The sequence below is a fragment of the Coregonus lavaretus genome (genome assembly GCF_964263955.1).
Source record: "Coregonus lavaretus genome assembly, chromosome: 8".
Classification (NCBI taxonomy): Eukaryota; Metazoa; Chordata; class Actinopteri; order Salmoniformes; family Salmonidae; genus Coregonus; species Coregonus lavaretus.
The window spans coordinates 20,575,915-20,595,166 of NC_139995.1; the positions used below are offsets into that span (position 1 = coordinate 20,575,915).

General features: G+C 45.2%; 1 protein-coding gene across 1 annotated transcript in view; it reads left to right on the top strand.

Moving 5' to 3' along the window:
* The window catches only part of LOC311133778 (succinate--CoA ligase [GDP-forming] subunit beta, mitochondrial-like), a 140,553-nt gene that overhangs the window by 66,420 nt on the left and 54,881 nt on the right, over window positions 1–19,252 (top strand). The window contains exons 3-8 of the mRNA XM_084167336.1: window positions 8,556–8,655; window positions 10,055–10,145; window positions 12,222–12,374; window positions 13,367–13,456; window positions 15,567–15,663; window positions 17,583–17,744. Coding sequence (XP_084023462.1) covers window positions 8,556–8,655; window positions 10,055–10,145; window positions 12,222–12,374; window positions 13,367–13,456; window positions 15,567–15,663; window positions 17,583–17,744 — 693 coding nt within the window. The remainder of the gene's footprint in view (window positions 1–8,555; window positions 8,656–10,054; window positions 10,146–12,221; window positions 12,375–13,366; window positions 13,457–15,566; window positions 15,664–17,582; window positions 17,745–19,252) is intronic.

A 19,252-nucleotide genomic window follows, 5' to 3' on the forward strand; every position in this document is an offset into this window, starting at 1 on the left:
GATACATGGCCCAATTCATTATTTCCTTTACACGGATCAGTCGTCCTGGTCCCTTTGCAGAAAAACAGCCCCAAAGCATGATGTTTCCACCCCCATGCTTCACAGTAGGTATGGTGTTCTTTGGATGCAACTCAGCATTCTTTGTCCTCCAAACACGACGAGTTGAGTTTTTACCAAAAAGTTCTATTTTGGTTTCATCTGACCATATGACATTCTCCCAATCCTCTTCTGGATCATCCAAATGCACTCTAGCAAACTTCAGACAGGCCTGGACATGTACTGGCTTAAGCAGGGGGACACGTCTGGCACTGCAGGATTTGAGTCCCTGGCGGCGTAGTGTGTTACTGATGGTAGGCTTTGTTACTTTGGTCCCAGCTCTCTGCAGGTCATTCACTAGGTCCCCCCGTGTGGTTCTGGGATTTTTGCTTGTGATCATTTCGACCCCACGGGGTGAGATCTTGCGTGGAGCCCCAGATCGAGGGAGATTATCAATGGTCTTGTATGTCTTCCATTTCCTAATATTTGCTCCCACAGTTGATTTCTTCAAACCAAGCTGCTTACCTATTGCAGATTCAGTCTTCCCAGCCTGGTGCAGGTCTACAATTTTGTTTCTGGTGTCCTTTGACAGCTCGTTGGTCTTGGCCATAGTGGAGTTTGGAGTGTGACTGTTTGAGGTTGTGGACAGGTGTATTTTATACTGATAACAAGTTCAAACAGGTGCCATTAATACAGGTAACGAGTGGAGGACAGAGGAGCCTCTGAAAGAAGTTGTTACAGGTCTGTGAGTGCCAGAAATCTTGCTTGTTTGTAGGTGACCAAATACTTATTTTCCACCATAATTTGCAAATAAATTCATTAAAAATCCTACAATGTGATTTTCTGGATTTTTTTCTTCTCAATTTGTCTGTCATAGTTGACGTGTACCTATGATGAAAATTACAGGCCTCTCTCATCTTTTTAAGTGGGAGAACTTGCACAATTGGTGGCTGACTAAATACTTTTTTCCCCTACTGTACGACTAATGAAACTTGAATTCTCTCCAGATTAGCTTGTAGCCTGTGTCTGTCCCTTTGTACAGTCCCCCAGTGCACAGGCTTTTACAGCTTCATTAAATATAAGACAACGCTAACTCCGCCGTCCCTATCCTCTGGGCTACATCCTTCCAGAGAGAGACGGGGAAACAGGGCAGAACGTTTGCAATACAAAGAGAGGGAAGATGCTGAGGCAGAAGTAACAGCCTTGATGCTGACTGCTGTCATCAGTAAATAAGATGGGAGTTCATTTGCGTTCATTACTGGGAAATGAGTTCGCCCGGGGACGGCTGTGTAACTCAGATTACAGCTGATGCGATTAGAGATGTACTTCTGTGTCTGTCCCTAAGAAAAACGAAATAGAGAAGAAAATATCCTCATATTCATATGGTTCCAATGAAATAGATAGCTGCCTGCTTGTCCCTTCCTTCTCTTTTAAAGTAGGGATTTCCTATTCTCCTAGACGTTTACTGCTTATATGCACAACTTCTGAATATGTTATTGTATTAATATTAGTTTCACAAGTAAAATAAATAACTGTTGTAATCATGTCCTGGTTGTGCATGTTTTTGCATATTGAATGTTAGTGCTGTGTCTTGTCATGGCCAAAACACGCTTACACTGTATCTGATTTCTGATTCAATCAACAAAGTGCTGCCACTGTTTGGCTCCCTGTGTTATTTTGTTGTTTTTGTCCTACCTGTTGTTGGAAAGATATCTCTTTCATCTCCCAAAATGTAACGACCATACCTCTTAAAGCCCACATCAATACTATCAACAATTGGTCATGGTGGCAGCTCACAGTTTCTTAGTTTTATATTGCCTTCAATGGCTGCCATTGATAAAGAAATACCTTAAATATCCCTAAATATGTAGGCCTAGCTTTGATGAGCAGTTTACCAGACACATTGAATAAAATGTCATCTATATGAGTGAGTGAGTCAGCAAGAGACTCACACCAATCCATAAATGCTGTTCAGTACCGGGTGACATCTACGTGTTGTAGACATGTGACCTTGTTTACCCTTGTCTAGGAGCAGAGTGTGTGTGTTTAACGTAGGAATGCTGCTCCTCCGGTACAACATGTCTATGCAAACACTCTCATCCACTCACTGTTCTCCACTGTCATTAGTCTACGTTCCTGTCTGTGTTGGGTGCTGTTTCATGTCTGGAGCATTAATGGGTAGTGTCTGCTCTGCTCTCTCCAAGTGCCATTTTCACTGGGATCTTTCGAGGGCGTCATTACTTCACCATGCATTTTAAAGGACAGACAGAGTTTTTTGAATCCTTGGTGGTGGCAGCTTCGGATAACCTACAATGATGACGCTGCCGGAGAAAAGTGGAAATAAAAGAACAGGTTGAGAGAAGTGTTTTGTGTTCTTAAGAAGCCACTGTAAAGGTTGGGTGTGTTTTGTATGTGTAATCGAGGCTAACATTCAAAGCGAGTGATTTGATGAGATAACGGTCCATTCATTAAAGGGTTTATCTCTCCTTCTTCTGATAAGTATGCTTCATATGCTCCACTAAAGGTGTCCATATTTCTACAAAATATACTTTCCTGCAACCCGCCTCACTCAATGTGGAACGGATTCTATTATTGACTTACCTTTTATCTAGAATCTCCAGTTGAAACTAGCTAGCCAGCTAACTAGCTACTTGCTAATAGCCACCGTTAGCGGTTTTCACCCAGAACATCAGATTTTTCTGCCGGAATAACTGAATCACTGGACATTAACACTGGATCACAACTAGCTAGCCGCAACCGAATGGATGTTGCTGTTTGGCTGATCACCACTGCCCCCGAAGCAAGCACCAGTTAGCCGTGAGCTAGTCTCGAGCCAGGCCCATATCCCGGCTATCTACCTCTCTGTCTACCGGACAGGAGTAGCCAGCTAACTAGCTACTTGCTATTAGCCACCGTTAGCGGTTTTTCACCATTGTCCGTGGCCTGCACTACCTACCAGCCAGCTCTAGCCTGGACTATTATCGGCCAGTCTGCACAGCGCGTTATCGACCCAGAACATATAATTTTTTCTGCCGGAATCACTGAATCACTGAACCTTTAACACCGGATCATCGCAGCTAGCTAGCTGCAACCAAATGGACGTTGTTGTGGCTAATCAGCCTTGAGCTAGCCTAAAGCCAGGCCCATCTCCCGGCTATCTACCTCTCTGTCAACCGGACGGGACCTCCTAGTGTTGACACGGAGCCCCGCCGATCCAACACGACTGGTCTGCTGACGAAATCGTCTGATGTGGTTACAACAGGCTTCCCGTTACGACGTCGACCACGAAGATCCATCTGCTAGCCCCGGCCTGCTAGCACACGCTAGCCGTGGCCTCTTGCTCGCCAGTGCTATAGAAACCCCCCAAACTACCTCCGAACTCTCCTATTGCTGTTTACCGGACCTTATGATAACTCAGCTATACAGCTGATGCTTGCTGGACTGTTCCTTTTTACGATACCGCATCCTGTTTATGTTTAGCATCAGCCCAAACTTTGTCGCCATTACCAGCTGTTGTCTTAGCTCTCTCAAATAACACCTTTGATTGCTTTATGCCTCTCTCCCATGTCAATATGCCTTGTTTATTGCTGTTTCGGTTATTTGTTATTGTACTATTTCACTGTAGATCCCCCAGCCCAGCTCAACCTGCCATAGATAGCTCCTTTGTCCCACCCCCCATACACGAGGAGACCGACTCAATCGGTGCCTCCAGTGATGCTATCTCTTTCATCGTTACCCATCGCTTAGGTTTACCTCCACTGTACTCATATCCTTGTCTGTACATAATGCCCTGAATCTATTCAACAACGCACGGAAATCTGCACCTTTTTATCTCTGTACCCAACACACTAGAAGACCAGTACTTAAAGCCTTTAGCCGTATCCTTATTCTACTCCTCCTCTGTTCCTCTGGTGATGTAGAGGTTAACCCAGGCCCTGTAGCCCCCAGTATCACTCCTACTCTCCAGGCATGATCATTTGTTGACTTCTGTAACCATAAAAGCCTTGGCTTCTTGCACGTTAACATCCGAAGCCTCCTCCCTAAGTTTGAGTTATTCACTGCGTTAGCACACTCCGCCAACCCTGATGTTCTAGCAGTGTCTGAATCCTGGCTTAGGAAGGCCACCAAAAATTCAGAAATGTCCATCCCCAACTACAACATTTTCCGTCTCGATAGAACTGCCAAAGGGGGTGGGGTTGCAATCTACTGTATAGAGAGCCTGTAGAGCTCTATCGTACTATCCAGGTCTGTGCCCAAACAGTTTGAGCTTCTACTTCTAAAAATCCACCTTTCCAGAAATAAGTCTCTCACTGTTGCCGCTTGCTACAGACCCCCTTCAGCCCCGAGCGGTGCCCTGGACACCATATGTAAACTGATCGCCCACCATCTATCCTCAGAGTTCGTACTGCTTGGTGACCTAAACTGGGATATGCTTAACACCCCGGCCAACCTACAATCTAAACTAGATGCCCTCAATCTCACACAAATTATCAACGAACTTACCAGGTACATCCCTAAATCTGTAAATACGGGCACCCTCATAGATATCATCCTGACAAATTTACCCTCTAAATACACCTCTGCTGTCTTCAACCAGGATCTCAGCGATCACTGCCTTATTGCCTGCGTCTGTAATGGGTCCGCGGTCAAACGACTACCCCTCATCACTGTCAAATGCTCCCTAAAACATTTTAGCGAGCAGGCCTTTCTAATTGACTTGGCCCGGGTATCCTGGATGGATATTGACCTCATTCCGTCAGTAGAGGATGCCTGGTTGTTCTTTAAAAGTGCTTTCCTCTCAATCTTAAATAAGCATGCCCTATTCAACAAATTCAGAACTAAGAACAGATATAGCCCCTGGTTCTCCTCAGACTTGACTGCAAAAAGTTTTGGGACACTGTAAAGTCCATGGAGAATAAGAGCACCTCCTCCCAGCTGCCCACTGCACTGAGGCTAGGAAACACTTTCACCACAGATAAATCTACAATAATAGAGAATTTCAACAAGCATTTTGCTACGGCTGGCCATGCTTTCCACCTGGCTACCACCACCCCGGTCACCAGCTCTGCACCCTCTGCTGTAACTTGCCCATGCACCCCCCCACCCCCCCCCCCCCCCTCCCCCTCCCGCTTCTCCTTCACACAAATTCAGACAGCTGATGTTCTGAAAGAGCTGAAAAATCTGGACCCCTACAAATCAGCTGGGCTAGACAATCTGGTCCCTTTCTTTCTAAAATTAGCCGCCGAAATTGTCGCAACCCCTATTACTAGCCTGTTCAACCTCTCTTTCGTAACGTCTGAGATCCCCAGAGATTGGAAAGCTGCAGCGGTCATCCCCCTCTTCAAAGGGGGTGACACTAGCTCCAAACTGTTACAGACCTATATCCATCCTGCCCTTCGAAAGTATTTGAAAGCCAAGTTAACAAACAGATCACCGACCATTTCAAATCCCACCGTACCTTCTCCGCTATGCAATCCGGTTTCCGAGCTGGTCATGGGTGCACCTCAGCCACGCTCAATGTCCTAAACGATATTATAACCGCGATCGATAAAAGACAGTACTGCACAGCCGTCTTCATCGACCTGGCAAAGGCTTTCGACCACCGCATTCTTATTGGCAGACTAAATAGCCTTGGTTTCTCTCATGACTGCCTCGCCTGGTTCACCAACTACTTCTCAGAGTTCAACATGTCAAATCGGAGGGCCTGTTGTCTGGACCTCTAGCCGTCTCTATGGGGGTGCCACAGGGTTCAAATCTCGGGTCGACACTTCTCTGTGTATATCAATGATGTCGTTCTTGCTGCTGGTGACGCTCGGATCCACCTCTATGCGGACGACACCATTTTGTATACATCTGGCCCTTCATTGGACACTGTGTTAACAAACCTCAAAACGAACTTCAACGCCATACAACACTCCTTCCGTAGCCTCCAACTGCTCTTAAACACTAGTAAAACTAAATGCATGCTCTTCAACCGAACGCTGCTTGCACCCGCCCACCCGACTAGAATCACTACTCTCTTGGCGGGTCTGACCTAGAGTATGTGGACAACTACAAATACCTAGGTGTCTGGTTAGACTGTAAACTCTCCTTCCAGACTCACATTAAGCATCTCCAATCAAAAGTTAGATCAAGAATCGGCTTCCTATTTCGCAACAAAGCCTCCTTCACTCATGCTGCCAAACATGCCCTCGTAAAACTGACTATCCTACCGATCCTTGACTTCGGCGATGTCATTTACAAAATAGCCTCCGACACTCTACTCAGCAAATTGGATGTAGTCTATCACAGTGCCATCCGTTTTGTCACCAAAGCCCCATATACTACCCACCATTGTGACCTGTACGCTCTTGTTGGCTGGCCCTCACTACATATTCGTTGCCAAACCCACTGGCTCCAGGTCATCTATAAATCACTGCTAGGCAAATCCCTGTCTTATCTAGCTCACTGGTCACCATAGCAACACCCACCCGTAGTCTGCGCTCCAGCAGGTATATCTCACTGGTCATCCCCAAAGCCAACACCTCCTTTGGCCGCCATTCCTTCCAGTTCTCTGCTGCCAATGACTGGAACGAACTGCAAAAATCTCTGAAGCTGGAGACTCTTATCTCCCTCACTAACTTTAAGCGTCAGTTGTCAAAGCAGCTTACCGATCACTGCACCTGTACACAGCCATTTTGAAATTAGCCCACCCAACTACCTCATCTCCATATTGTTATTTATTTTGCTAATTTGCACCCCAGTATCTCTATTTGCACATCATCTTTTGCACATCTATCATTCCAGTGTTAATACGAAATTGTAACTATTTTGCACTATGGCATATTTATTGCCTTACCTCCATAACTTACTACATTCGCACACACTATATATATATATTTTCTGTTGTATTTTTGACTTTATGTTTTGTTTACCCCATATGTAACTCTGTGTTGTTGTTTTATCGCACTGCTTTGCTTTATCTTGGCCAGGTCGCAGTTGTAAATGAGAACTTGTTCTCAACTGGCTTACCTGGTTAAATAAAGGTTAAATAAAAATCTAGCTATTCTCTTTCCTGTGTGAAAAAACTTTTATAAGTAATTATTTGGGCTTTGGTGTGTTATCAGGGCTCCTTGATCTGAACACAGTGTGAAATAGCCTACTGTCCATAACCATGCTCTGGAGCACCACCTCTCAATAACCAATCATCTGTCTGGCTATATAGTCTACACATTTCCCTCCACACTTTTTTCCCTCCTCATTATTTTTTGTATTTTCTGTCCATTTCCTATCTTCCTCATCCCTTACTCCTCTCCTCCTTCCAGAGAGGACCCTGTCTTGGTCCTATTCACACCTTGCACCAGGCCTCTTGTCAGTGCTAAGAAAGAACACCTTCCTCATTGGCTCCCTTATTTTTACAAAAGTAATTTCCTCTGTTCAGGACCTTTCTCTTTCTCTCGTTCTCCTCTCTCCTCTCTTCTCTCTTCTGTCTCCTCTCTCTCTCTCTCTCTCTTTTCCCAGGGGAGAAAGAGCTCAATAATTCAGTATTGGTTTAATCCCTGCCGCCTTGTCAGAGGCTACTTTGTCTGGGTTTTGTTCCTACTTTAGCAGTCTGAGCTTTTAGCCTCATCTGTAGAGCACGTCTAGAGACTCCACTCTGCTTGAGGAGCCTCACTAGTGAGAGAGCCATGTTCCTGGCTCAAGGTCAACGTGCCTTTCTAGGCATGTTCTGGTTGCCCCACTGTTCGCCCATGGCGGAACTCCCTGCCAGGATAATGATAGCTAAAGACCATGTGTATCCCATCAAGTGCCCTTGTTGCACCATTTGAATAGAGAAGGGAGAGTGTTCAAGGGGAAGCTGGATAGACCGCTGAATGCTCTACCTAAAGTGCTCTCTCCTGGTGTGGAAAGGAGGGCAAGTAGGGTAATTGTTGTTGTTAGCATCTTTAAAATGCCGTAAAATTGGAACATTGCACAAATTATAGTGCAAATTAAGACATCGGTAAAAAAATAATAGTCAAAGTTGCATTGCATGTTTAGATTCATACATGTTTGTGTGTGTGCCTATGTCTTTGGAATCATGTCTGTTGATGGAAGCATAAGTGCCTAGTATGGGTGTGTTCACCTGCTGCCTGTTCTTTCGACTGTCCTCTCCAGGGTACCCTCTCTACCCTGTCTTCTTACTCTGTAATTATGATGGCTGGAGGGGAATGTCATACGTGAGCTTGAGTACCCTTCTTCTTTCTGCAGCCCCTCATCCCGTCATGTACCTCCACTGCTAGCCCTATATCTCCCTTTGTCCCCTCTTCCTCCGCCTCCTCTCCTCTAGAGGGGCACAGGAGCTAATGGAGACCCGGGGCGATGGGTGAGATGACATTTGACTCAGAGACAGGGGGATGTGTAATGGGCCTCTGTGGTGATGTACTGATTGGAGAGGTCTAACGCTCCTCTCCTCTCTCACATCCTGGGTGTCTATCTCTCCATCTTGCTGACGGAGCCCTTCTCTCCTCTTTTTTTTCTCTGATCCCTCTCTCTTTCAGATGCCAAGGAGATAGTCCTGAAGGCCCAGATTCTGGCTGGGGGACGAGGGAAGGGCGTGTTTGAAAGTGGCCTTAAAGGTGGAGTGCACTTAACTAAAGAGTGAGTACCCCACAGGAGATTGGTGGCACCTTAATTGGGGGAGAACGGGCTTGTGGTAATTGCTGGAGCGGAATAGGTGGAATGGTATCAAACACATGGTTTCCAGGTGTTTGATGCCATTCCAGTCGCTCCGTTCCAGCAATTATTATGAGCCGTCCTCCCCTAAGCAGCCTCCACTGGAGTACCCCCAACATCTGCCGCTCGCGCTAACTGGGGTGTGTGGACTGTTCAGAGTGGTTCTGTTTTATTTTCTCTTACTACTGCTTCAGAGAGATGTCCTCCTGTAGTCATAGTTTTTACAAGATCCCTCCTAGATACAGTGTTGCTTTCCCTGTGCTGCAGTTACCTAATAAGCCAAGTTTGATAATTTAGGACATGGTTTCCCAAACTCGGTCCTGGGGACCCCAATAGTTAATTTTTTTGCCCTAGCACTACACAGCTGATTCAAATAATAAACTCATGAAGCTTTGCTTTTTTTAAATCAGCTCTGTAGTGTTAAGGCAAAAAGCTAAATGTGCACCCCTTGGGGCCCTCAGGACCGAGTTTGGGAAACGCTGGTTTAGGGACAACAGCCCCCATTTAAACTTTGAAATAGTATCATTGGGAAATTGTGCTGTGCACACATCACTGAATTCTACTGTGGTAGGTTATTGGAATTGTGCCCTTCTGGTTGAGCACAAACATAATGTTCTCCTAACTAGCACAGCACATTGTTACATAAGGCTTATATTGGCTAGATTTTCGTAACAATCATATTTTCTATGTCCTTATATCACCTACTCTGGCCACTTACTAGAGATGTTCTGGATGCTAAAATGACAAATGTAACAAAGGTAGCAGCCATGATAAGGACTGAACTGTGATTTACGACAAATGGCTACCAAATGTATCATTGTCACCCTATTTCGGTATTTGGGATAGCCGGAAACATTTCTATGTGAGCCATCTGAAGTTGAGCCTCCCTAGACAGTGACGTGTGCACACACACTCTCCTACCATCTATCAAAGCAGAGCACAACCTCAGGCTTCATTTGTGTTCTATAACCAGAGCAAAGCGAGAGCTGGAATTAGACGCTCACTCTGCCTTTAAAGAGCAGCTGAAATCAGGAGAGCCATATTCAAAGAGATGTGTAGACATATTGAAGATCCTCCAAAAACAGTGCTTTGTCAGAACATGTTACAATCATGCTGCAAATGTGCTGAACCATGTCTTTGTTGAAATGAAAAAGGCTCTCAGGAGCTGAAAATAATTACTCTGTCTATTCTCTGCCACAGTGATAGTCCTCTATTTTTGAAAGATGTTTGTCCTCTAGGTTTTTGTTCTTGTTTAGTCTCTATTCAAATATCTATTAATGGAGTAGTTGTAATTGAGCCAATCCTGTCTCTTCTTTGACTTTAGCCCCTCGGTGGTGGGTGAGCTGGCCAATAAGATGCTAGGCTATAGCCTGACCACCAAGCAGACTCCAAAGGAGGGAGTGAAAGTAAAAACGGTAAGTCACAGCACATCTGGATGTAAAAGCACGTTCAGTTTTTCTAATTTCTGGTTTATTTCAATTCAGTAACACAGTTCCATGAAATGAATGACTGTACAAGCATCGGGGCAATAATACATTAGTCTATATATGTTCTGTTCCCCTAGTTCTGGGGATAGGTCTCTGGTGGAGACATGCCATTTGAAGCTGGTGTCATTTGTTGTGCTATTTGCTGTCATGGTTCATTGCAACAATAATACATGCGAGTCAGGGCCTCTCAGACCAAAGTGTTAGTGACATTTGGAAATGGTTGTTTACGTGACTAACAAGCAGGAATAACATTTTCCTCACTCACACTCTGCAGCCACTCCAAAAACACACATTTCCAGGTAATGAAGCCTTCCTGTCCTGTAGCTTGTGTTTTTACTCTCTCTTTCTTTCTCTTTCCCCTTGTAGTGAAATATGGCCTATAGCTCCCAATTTAACGCTTGCTTTCATTCCTGCCAGCCAGGAATGCACCTCGTCTGCTCCTGCCCCTGCTGCAAAGTTAAGGAGAAGTATCAAATGAGTGACACATTTGCAGTTTTTATAGAAAGTGCTGGCGGGGGTGGAAGTTCACTACAACAACACCAGGGCTGAGGGGAAAGAGATACATGTAAACACAAAAAACCTAACTGCAGAAGCATTGTTGTGAGAGGTAATTTCACATTGAAACATTTGCTGCATTATCTATCCATGGCACGTCATTTGTCAGATGACTGACATAACATAATTCCTGATATTGTTTTATTTCATAAACTAAGCATAGAAAATAGATTTATTGCAAAAGTGTATCATGATAAATCCTCCCAGAGGGACCTACGATATGCAGGCATGTATCGTGTATTACACATAAAAACAGGTACACACTAGATTCATTTCAGAAAAATGAAGACATTCACAAACATGGGAGATATGATGCTACCTGCTGTTAGTGGCTGTAGTCGCAGGCCCCTCTCAAAGCCTGTCTCGGATTAGATTAGGCCTTGGATCAAAGTAATAAAGTAGCCAGAGAGAGCTGCAGTGATTGAACAGGATCCAGGCCAGTATTGTCCCTCTTAACATGCTGTAATTATGTTGTCGGGCTCTGTTTCCCTGAATGAGAACCAGGGGCGGCTGTCAGCCTGCCCTTGTAACATGTCCCTTCACTTCACCGTTCTGCAGCCATCCTCTCCAGACATGACACAGAGCATGGCTCTACTGCCAGGACAGACCAGGGCTGTGCATTCATCCACCTCTGGCCTGCTGGCCCCCCTACCTCTGCGGAAGCACAGTTCCCGCTCAGCCCAGTCAAAACTGTTTGCTGCTCTGGCACCCCAATGGTGGAACAAGTTCCCTCACGACGCCAGGACAGCGGAGTCACTCACCACCTTCCGGAGACACTTGAAACCCCACCTCTTTAAGGAATACCTGGGATAGGATAAAGTAATCCTTCTACCCCCCCTTACCCCACCCCCCAAAAAAATAAATAATAATAATATTTTAAAGTGTTTATCCCACTGGCTATAAGGTGAATGCACCAATTTGTAAGTCGCTTTGGATAAGAGCGTCTGCTAAATAATGTAAATGAGAGGGGGAGGAAGTGATAGAAGAACGAGGAGGAGAGAGTTGCAGAGGGAGAGAGGGGCGCAGAGAGATTGAAAGACCGGGAGAGGGTGGTAGTAGTGTGGAAAAGGTAGATCAAGACGTTAAGCTGGGAGAGAGAGAAAGAGGGCTGCACTGTCCCTGTTTGCATGGGACATGGAGAATGATCATCCTCACGGAGTCCAAATTAACACTGTCCAGTTAGGCTGCAGGGAATTGATAACAAACAACCAACTTATATCTCTCCCTCTGTTTTTCCATCAATCTCTCTCCATTTTCTCTTTCTTCATTTGCCATCTGCCAGCGCTTTGCTTCATTTTCAGTATAGCTTAGAATTAGAACCCACAGTTTCTCTGAGTTGTAATGGTACAGTATCTCTCCGTCTCTGCCTGTCTGTCTGTGTCTGAGGTCAGTCTGTGATGTGAAGGCAGTAGACTGACTCTGTGGACCGACTCTCTCCCTACTGACCAGGTGATGGTGGCTGAAGCCCTGGACATCACCAGGGAAACCTACTTTGCCATCCTGATGGACCGGGCCTGCAACGGGCCTGTCATGGTGGGCAGTCCTCAGGGTGGGATGGACATAGAGGAGGTGGCTGACAAAACCCCAGAGCTCATATTTAAGGTACAGTTCTGTGAGCTCTGCAACAGCATATGTTACAAATGACTACAGATGTTAACATGGAACCTCTCACCATTCACTGGCAGCGTTCTCGCTCTCTCCTCTCTCCCTCCCCTGATTGGTACAATGAATCCCTTGATCCCTCTTACCTTGTGGAGATCGAGAGAGCCCTTCTCTATGTGAGAATCTCATCTTTACAAGTGCCTGATAATTATAATGCCATCATTACAGGCCTGTGTTTCCTTTTCTCACATCTGGCAGGTTGCCACCACTTAATTGCAGCTTCCGTGATTTAATATGAATATCCACTTTTTGTCATATTAGCATGCAGTGTTTTTGAGTCTCCATTCTCTCTCTGGCTGTCTGTCTCTCTCTCTCTCTTGCTCTCTCTCTGTCCCTCTGTCTGGCTGTCTGTCACTCTCTCTGTCCCTCTCTGTCTGTCTCTCTCTCTCGCTCTCTCTCTTTCTTTTGCTCTCTCTCTTTCTTTTGCTCTCTGTCCCTCTCGGTCTCTCTCTCTCTGTCTGTCCCTCCCGGTCTCTCTCTCTCTCTGTCCCTCTCGGTCTCTCTCTCTCTCTGTCCCTCTCGGTCTGTCTCTCTCTCTGTCCCTCTCGGTCTGTCTCTCTCTCTGTCCCTCTCGGTCTGTCTCTCTCTCTGTCCCTCTCGGTCTGTCTCTCTCTCTGTCCCTCTCGGTCTGTCTCTCTCTCTGTCCCTCTCGGTCTGTCTCTCTCTCTGTCCCTCTCGGTCTGTCTCTCTCTGTACCTCTCGGTCTCTCTCTCTGTCCCTTTCGGTCTCTCTCTCTCTCCCTTCCGGTCTCTGTCTGTCTGTCTCTTTCTCTGTCCGTCCCTTTCGGTCTCTCTCTCTCTCTGTCTGTCCCTTTCGGTCTCTCTCTCTGTCTGTCTCTTTCTCTGTCCCTCTCTCTCTCTCTCTCTCTCTCTCTCTCTCTCTCTCTCTCTCTCTCTCTCTCTCTTGTTCTCTCTCTCTCTCTGCTACCACAGGAAGTCATTGATATTTTCGAGGGGGTGCGAGACGACCAGGCGCTCCGCATGGCAGCTAATTTGGGTTTCAAAGGACCTCTGGAGAGACAGGTGACGGGCCCGGCGAAGCTCTCTGAGCCGCAGTGCAGAGAAGCAGAATAGCGCACACACACTGAAGACCCACAGTACAGAACTCGAGCTGTTGAAACTCGATAGGACACTGCCAGTCTACTGGGCTCTCTATGCTGGGTTAAACAGTTTATAGAACTCCATTCGTACTTATACAACAGACAAAGCTTTATAGGTTTACCATTATAGCACATTACATTTTTTGGAGTCCTCTCAAAATCATGAACAGACAGTGCTACTGTAGCCAGTTCTGGCCAGTATAAACTCAAAAATTCAGATTTGATATTAGATGTTATTCTCCGGTTCATTTTAGAGCCAATTGTCCTGTAGCATTATATTGCCAATTTGTATTCCTATCCGTGAGCAGAGCAGCATAAAGAATTGGATTAGTTCAATGTTAAAATGCGGAAAAAGTATAAATCAACTTAATGAATAATCTTTTGAAAAATGAAATGAACATACACAGGTACACCCTGTGTGACTCCCGAGTGGCGCAGTGGTCTAAGGCACTGCAGCTGTGCCACTAGAGATCCTGGTTCGAATCCAGGCTATGTCGTAGCCGGCCGCGACCGGGAGACCCATGGGGCGGCGCACAATTGGCCCAGCGTCGTCCAGGGTAGGGAGGGAATGGCCGGCAGGGATGTAGCTCAGTTGTGGGTTCGATTCCCACGGGGGGCCAGTATGAAAAAATAAAAAAATAATGTATGCACTCACTAACTGTAAGTCGCTCTGGATAAGAGCGTCTGCTAAATGACTAAAATGTAATGTAATACTAGCCTGTTTTGGTATTGAATGGCCATTGATTTTAACAGGAAATGATTCGATAAATGTTTTGCTTGTCAGTTTAGTTCTGAAACTGTGTCTTCTAAAACACAGGTGTGGAATGGAACCTTCGTTGAAATAACTTTGCTGCTTTGAAGAGCCTTGAGATTATAAAAAGTGTGTGTGTGCGTGTTTGCGGATGTGTGTTTGTGAGTGTGTGGCAGAGAGTAGTGCTTACATCATTTTCTGTCAGGCTGTTTTCGTAATCAAAAGAGCAGCTCGGTGCCAGGGACAGACAGAGACATCAGTTGAACCCCGGATTCTTGAAAAGAGGATTTATTACAATGACAGTCACTCCAATAGCAATACTGCGCCTGTTAGGATAATGTGGCACAATAGACATGTTGTAATCTCACTCATCGCTAATACATTAATATGCCACAGAAAGGCTGTATTATAGTAGTTTCATTACTGTTTTATTAGGGTATATAGGCTTAGTCATACATGTCATGTGTTCAATTATATAGCATTTATAAGTATATAGTATGACATACACAGTGTACGAAACATTAGGCTATTTCCATGACATGATGGTGAATCCAGGTGAAAGCTATGATCCCTTATTGATGTCACTTGTTAAATCCAATTCAATCAGTGTAAATGAAGGGGAGGAGACAGTTTAAAGAAGGATTTTTAAGCCTTGAGACATGGATTGTGTATGTGTGCCATTCAGAAGAAGTGCCTTTGAACGGGGTATGGTAGTAGTTGCTATGCGTACCGGTTTGAGTGTGTCAAGAACTGCAATGCTGCTGGGTTTCCCGTGTGTATCAAGAATGGTCCACCACCCAAAGGACATCCAGCGAACTTGACACAACTGTGAGAAGCATTGGAGTCAACATGGGCCAGCATCCCTGTGGAACGCTTTCGACACCTTGTAGAGTCCATACCCCGACGAATTGAGGCTGTTCTGAGGGAAAAGGGGTGTTTAACTCCATATCAGGAAGATGTCCCTAATGTTTTGTACACTGTGTATAGCCTGTGTTTTGTACAGCATGAGCTAAAGGCTTATTGAGTCGTGTTAGTTAGAAAATTGGTTGTCAGAAGCCCTGAAAAAGGTGGTCAGTGTTTATTTTTTTTCAACACCAGCACGCACATGCATGTGCGCACACGTGCAAAAACACATGTGCACACGCACATGCACATACATTCTCTGTGTGTGTTGAAGGCGATTTGACATGTTTTATTTATTTTGTGCTGCTGAGTGGCCTTGGCGGGCCTGCTGCTAAGAGGCGTCTTGTTGGGTAATAACTGTCTTCTGTGGAACTCACAGGCAGCAAATCAGATTAAGAGGCTCTATGATCTGTTCCTGAAAGTCGACGCCACTCAAGTTGAAGTCAATCCTTTCGGTGAGACTCCCGAAGGACAAGGTACGACTCTTTCTTTCTTTCTCTTTTTGCTGTCTACATATTAGAAGGTCTGTTTATCTGGGTCTGTCTGTATTTGTCTTCTCTCTTTTCCTCTCTTCCTCTCTTCCTCTCTTCTCTCGCTCTCTCTCTCTCTCGTACATCATGGGAGTGTTCTTGATGGGATTTTAGGTATACCGTATTTTCCGCACTATAAGGCGCACCGGAGTATAAGCCGCAGCAGCTAAATTGAATGATATTGAATGATGTGTACATATATAAGCCGCACTGGACTATAAGCCGCAGGTGTTTTAATGTTTAATTACCATATGTAAGGGTTCGTGCACAGAGGGGATTGTCGGGAAAGAGACAAACTGTCTCGCTCTCGTAATGTCTGTCTGTCTTGTTCTCGTTCTGTCTCTCGTACCACTCTCGGTTCCACTTTTACTTTTGCGCGCTACCTGTCTCACTCTTTTCCGGCCTCCAGCTTTTCCTGCTGGAGCCCGCCGCTTAAAGGTGGGGGGCGCGGACCGGTCATAGAGCCCATAGAGTTAAAGTTGGTGGACTGTAACCTGTAAAATCCATAGATTTAGGAGGTCTTCTAGTGGCCGTTAGCTGTAAAAATCCATAGATTAGCTGCACCGTTATATAAGCCGCAGGGTCGAAAAATGGGAAAAAAGGCGCGGCTTATAGTCCGAAAATTACGGTATATTGGAGCATATCCATCACTAATTGCCTCTTGAGGAACAATCATACAGATAAACTCATTGTTATGAAACAAGATCTTGTTATAGGTCCGGTTCATCAAAGAGTGACAATAAAATAAAATATTGTAGCCTAGTCTAATCATTGCTTATGAATATTGATGAGAGGTCTATTATTTTGTTGTGTTCAACCAAGCTGTACTGAGAGGTGCAACTCTGCCATCCAACAAGCATGGCAGAAACTCGTGTTTCTGTAGACTCACATTGAAAGTAGCTCAACTTGTTATTTAATTTGTACATATTCAACGAGGGAAGAGAATGAACTACCCAGGATGCATGTTCAGTAGAGTTTAAACAGCACACCACAGGGTACTGAAGAACATCACTGTAGGCAGAAAAGTTACGGCATGTTTTATCCCACTTTAGTCTCTTACTTTGACTTTCATTTCAATGTAACTGAACCCTCATCACCAAAGGGACGGTAAGACTAAATGACTGTAAACTCTGAAAATGAAAGTCATTGTACTCCAGTTGGTCACATACAGCAGCTCCAGGAGACAGCCAACACTCCACTTAGCTGCAGTAGAAGTGGTTTCCCATACATTTTTGTTCTGCCTAGTGTGTGTTTTTGTGTGTGTCATGTTGCCTTTATTACACTTGGGAGCTTCAGCCCAGGTAGTATTTCACAGAGACAAGCCATTACATAGTGAATTCACAGTTGAATCCATGGGGATCCTGTGTACCACTACTGACATTTGTCCTCCAGGCTGTTATAGAGTATTGATAGATGAATGCTCCAATCACCCCTGTGTAAATGCTTATGGTATGTAGTGGGCCTTACAAAGTACAAATCCATAAGGAGCGCATTTCAGCCCTGCAGTAAATACTTAGCCTGCAGGTAACATTCAGCTTGCAGTTTCTTTGAACTGCACCTTGTGAAGTGTAAAAGTATTGTCCATTATGCATAATATATTCCCCCTTAGAGGCCCTGTCAAATGCATAAACATGAGCTGCACCATTACAAATACTGAATTAATTAATTCTAATAGGGTGAGGTCACTTGCCACATTTGATTTAACATATTTCATTGCGTTTGTTATAAATGATTACATTTCCATTTCACATCCTCCTTTTGTTTCTCTACATCTCTTCCTCTTTTCTACTTTGTCTAGTTCCTCCTTCATCTCTTTATTTTTCTGTCCCGCTTCTCTTCATCTCTCTCTCTCTGGCTTCTTTCAGTGGTGTGCTTTGATGCCAAGATCAACTTTGACGATAACGCTGAGTTCCGTCAGAAAGCCGTCTTTGCCATGGACGACATGTCAGAGAGCGATCCAACAGAGACCGAGGCAGCCAAATGGGACCTCAAGTACATCGGCTTGGATGGAAACATCGCCTGCTTTGGTGAGTTCTGATTATGACTGTCCACACACATACATGTTCTATTCATTCAGCCATGTGTAACCCACCCCAACTGGAATGGAGTTTTTCTCTTCCTTATCAGATAATTGAAGGCTGGGAGACTACGTTCAAACTTTCTCAAACTACAGTAAAGCTGACTGGGCTCCTCTCCAGTCCAAATTAACCGCCAGCTTTCTAACGACTCCAGAAGGAGGCTGCCATAACCAATGCTTTCTAATTATCCATAATCCACCCAAAAAGTCTCCAGTGAGCTGGATTGTTAGCGTTCTCATTATAGTCCTCCCCTGTCATAAATCAAAGCTTTACAGTGTAATTCTGGGCTGCTGGGGAGTCTCTTCTGGCTGCCCTGCAGGCTCATACACATTGTGGCAGTAAGAGCACAGGTTAGAGCCTCTTTCCCCTGCCCAGCCTCTCCTACAGAACAACTATTTCCCCTGCCCAGCCTCTCCTACAGAACAACTCTTTCCCCTGCCCAGCCTCTCCTACAGAACAACTCTTTCCCCTGCCCAGCCTCTCCTACAGAACAACTCTTTCCCCTGCCCAGCCTCTACTACAGAACAACTCTTTCCCCTGCCCAGCCTCTCCTACAGAACAACTCTTTCCCCTGCCCAGCCTCTCCTACAGAACAACTCTTTCCCCTGCCCAGCCTCTCCTACAGAACAACTCTTTCCCCTGCCCAGCCTCTCCTACAGAACAACTCTTTCCCCTGCCCAGCCTCTCCTACAGAACAACTATTTCCCCTGCCCAGCCTCTCCTACAGAACAACTCTTTCCCCTGCCCAGCCTCTCCTACAGAACAACTCTTTCCCCTGCCCAGCCTCTCCTACAGAACAACTCTTTCCCCTGCCCAGCCTCTCCTACAGAACGACAGCTCAGAGCTGATGGGCTCCTTAAACGCTTTGTAACCCACCAAAGTGACAGCTGTTAAAGCCACTTTCCTTTTATTGAGACTTCTGTCAGGGCACTTGCCAGGACGTAGGCTCAGCACTGCTAAACCAAATGAGGTAAGACGTTTGTAGAGAGGCGTGTTGGCTTTGGAAGGAAGCGACTGAATCACTTGGCTCCCTTGCAGCAAAGCACCAAGCAGCCCAGTGGGATAGGGATATGCTCGCTAGGCTGCCTGATAATGCGGCCCAACCCCAGTACCACAGAACCTCGTTTAATCAATGCTCACTTTCTGAAGTCAAGAGAGTTGCTGTAATCACATTTCCCTCCGCTTCTCAACTTCTTAAAGTGTTAAATATCCCGATTAGAAGTTTTAACAGTTTACCTCTTAAAGCTTTAAATCCTTTTGTTATTCCCTCTTTATTAGATCATTTATTCATTGATTTCACTGTGAGCCCTTTCATGTTTGTGTTGTTTTAATACTGGTATTAGGTCATGTTTAATTGAATTAAATCCCAACTACTTGTCACTGTTTTCTCTCAAGGATTTTCATTTCAATTCTCATCTTCATTAGGAATCTAATGGGGGAAATCCAACCTCATTAGA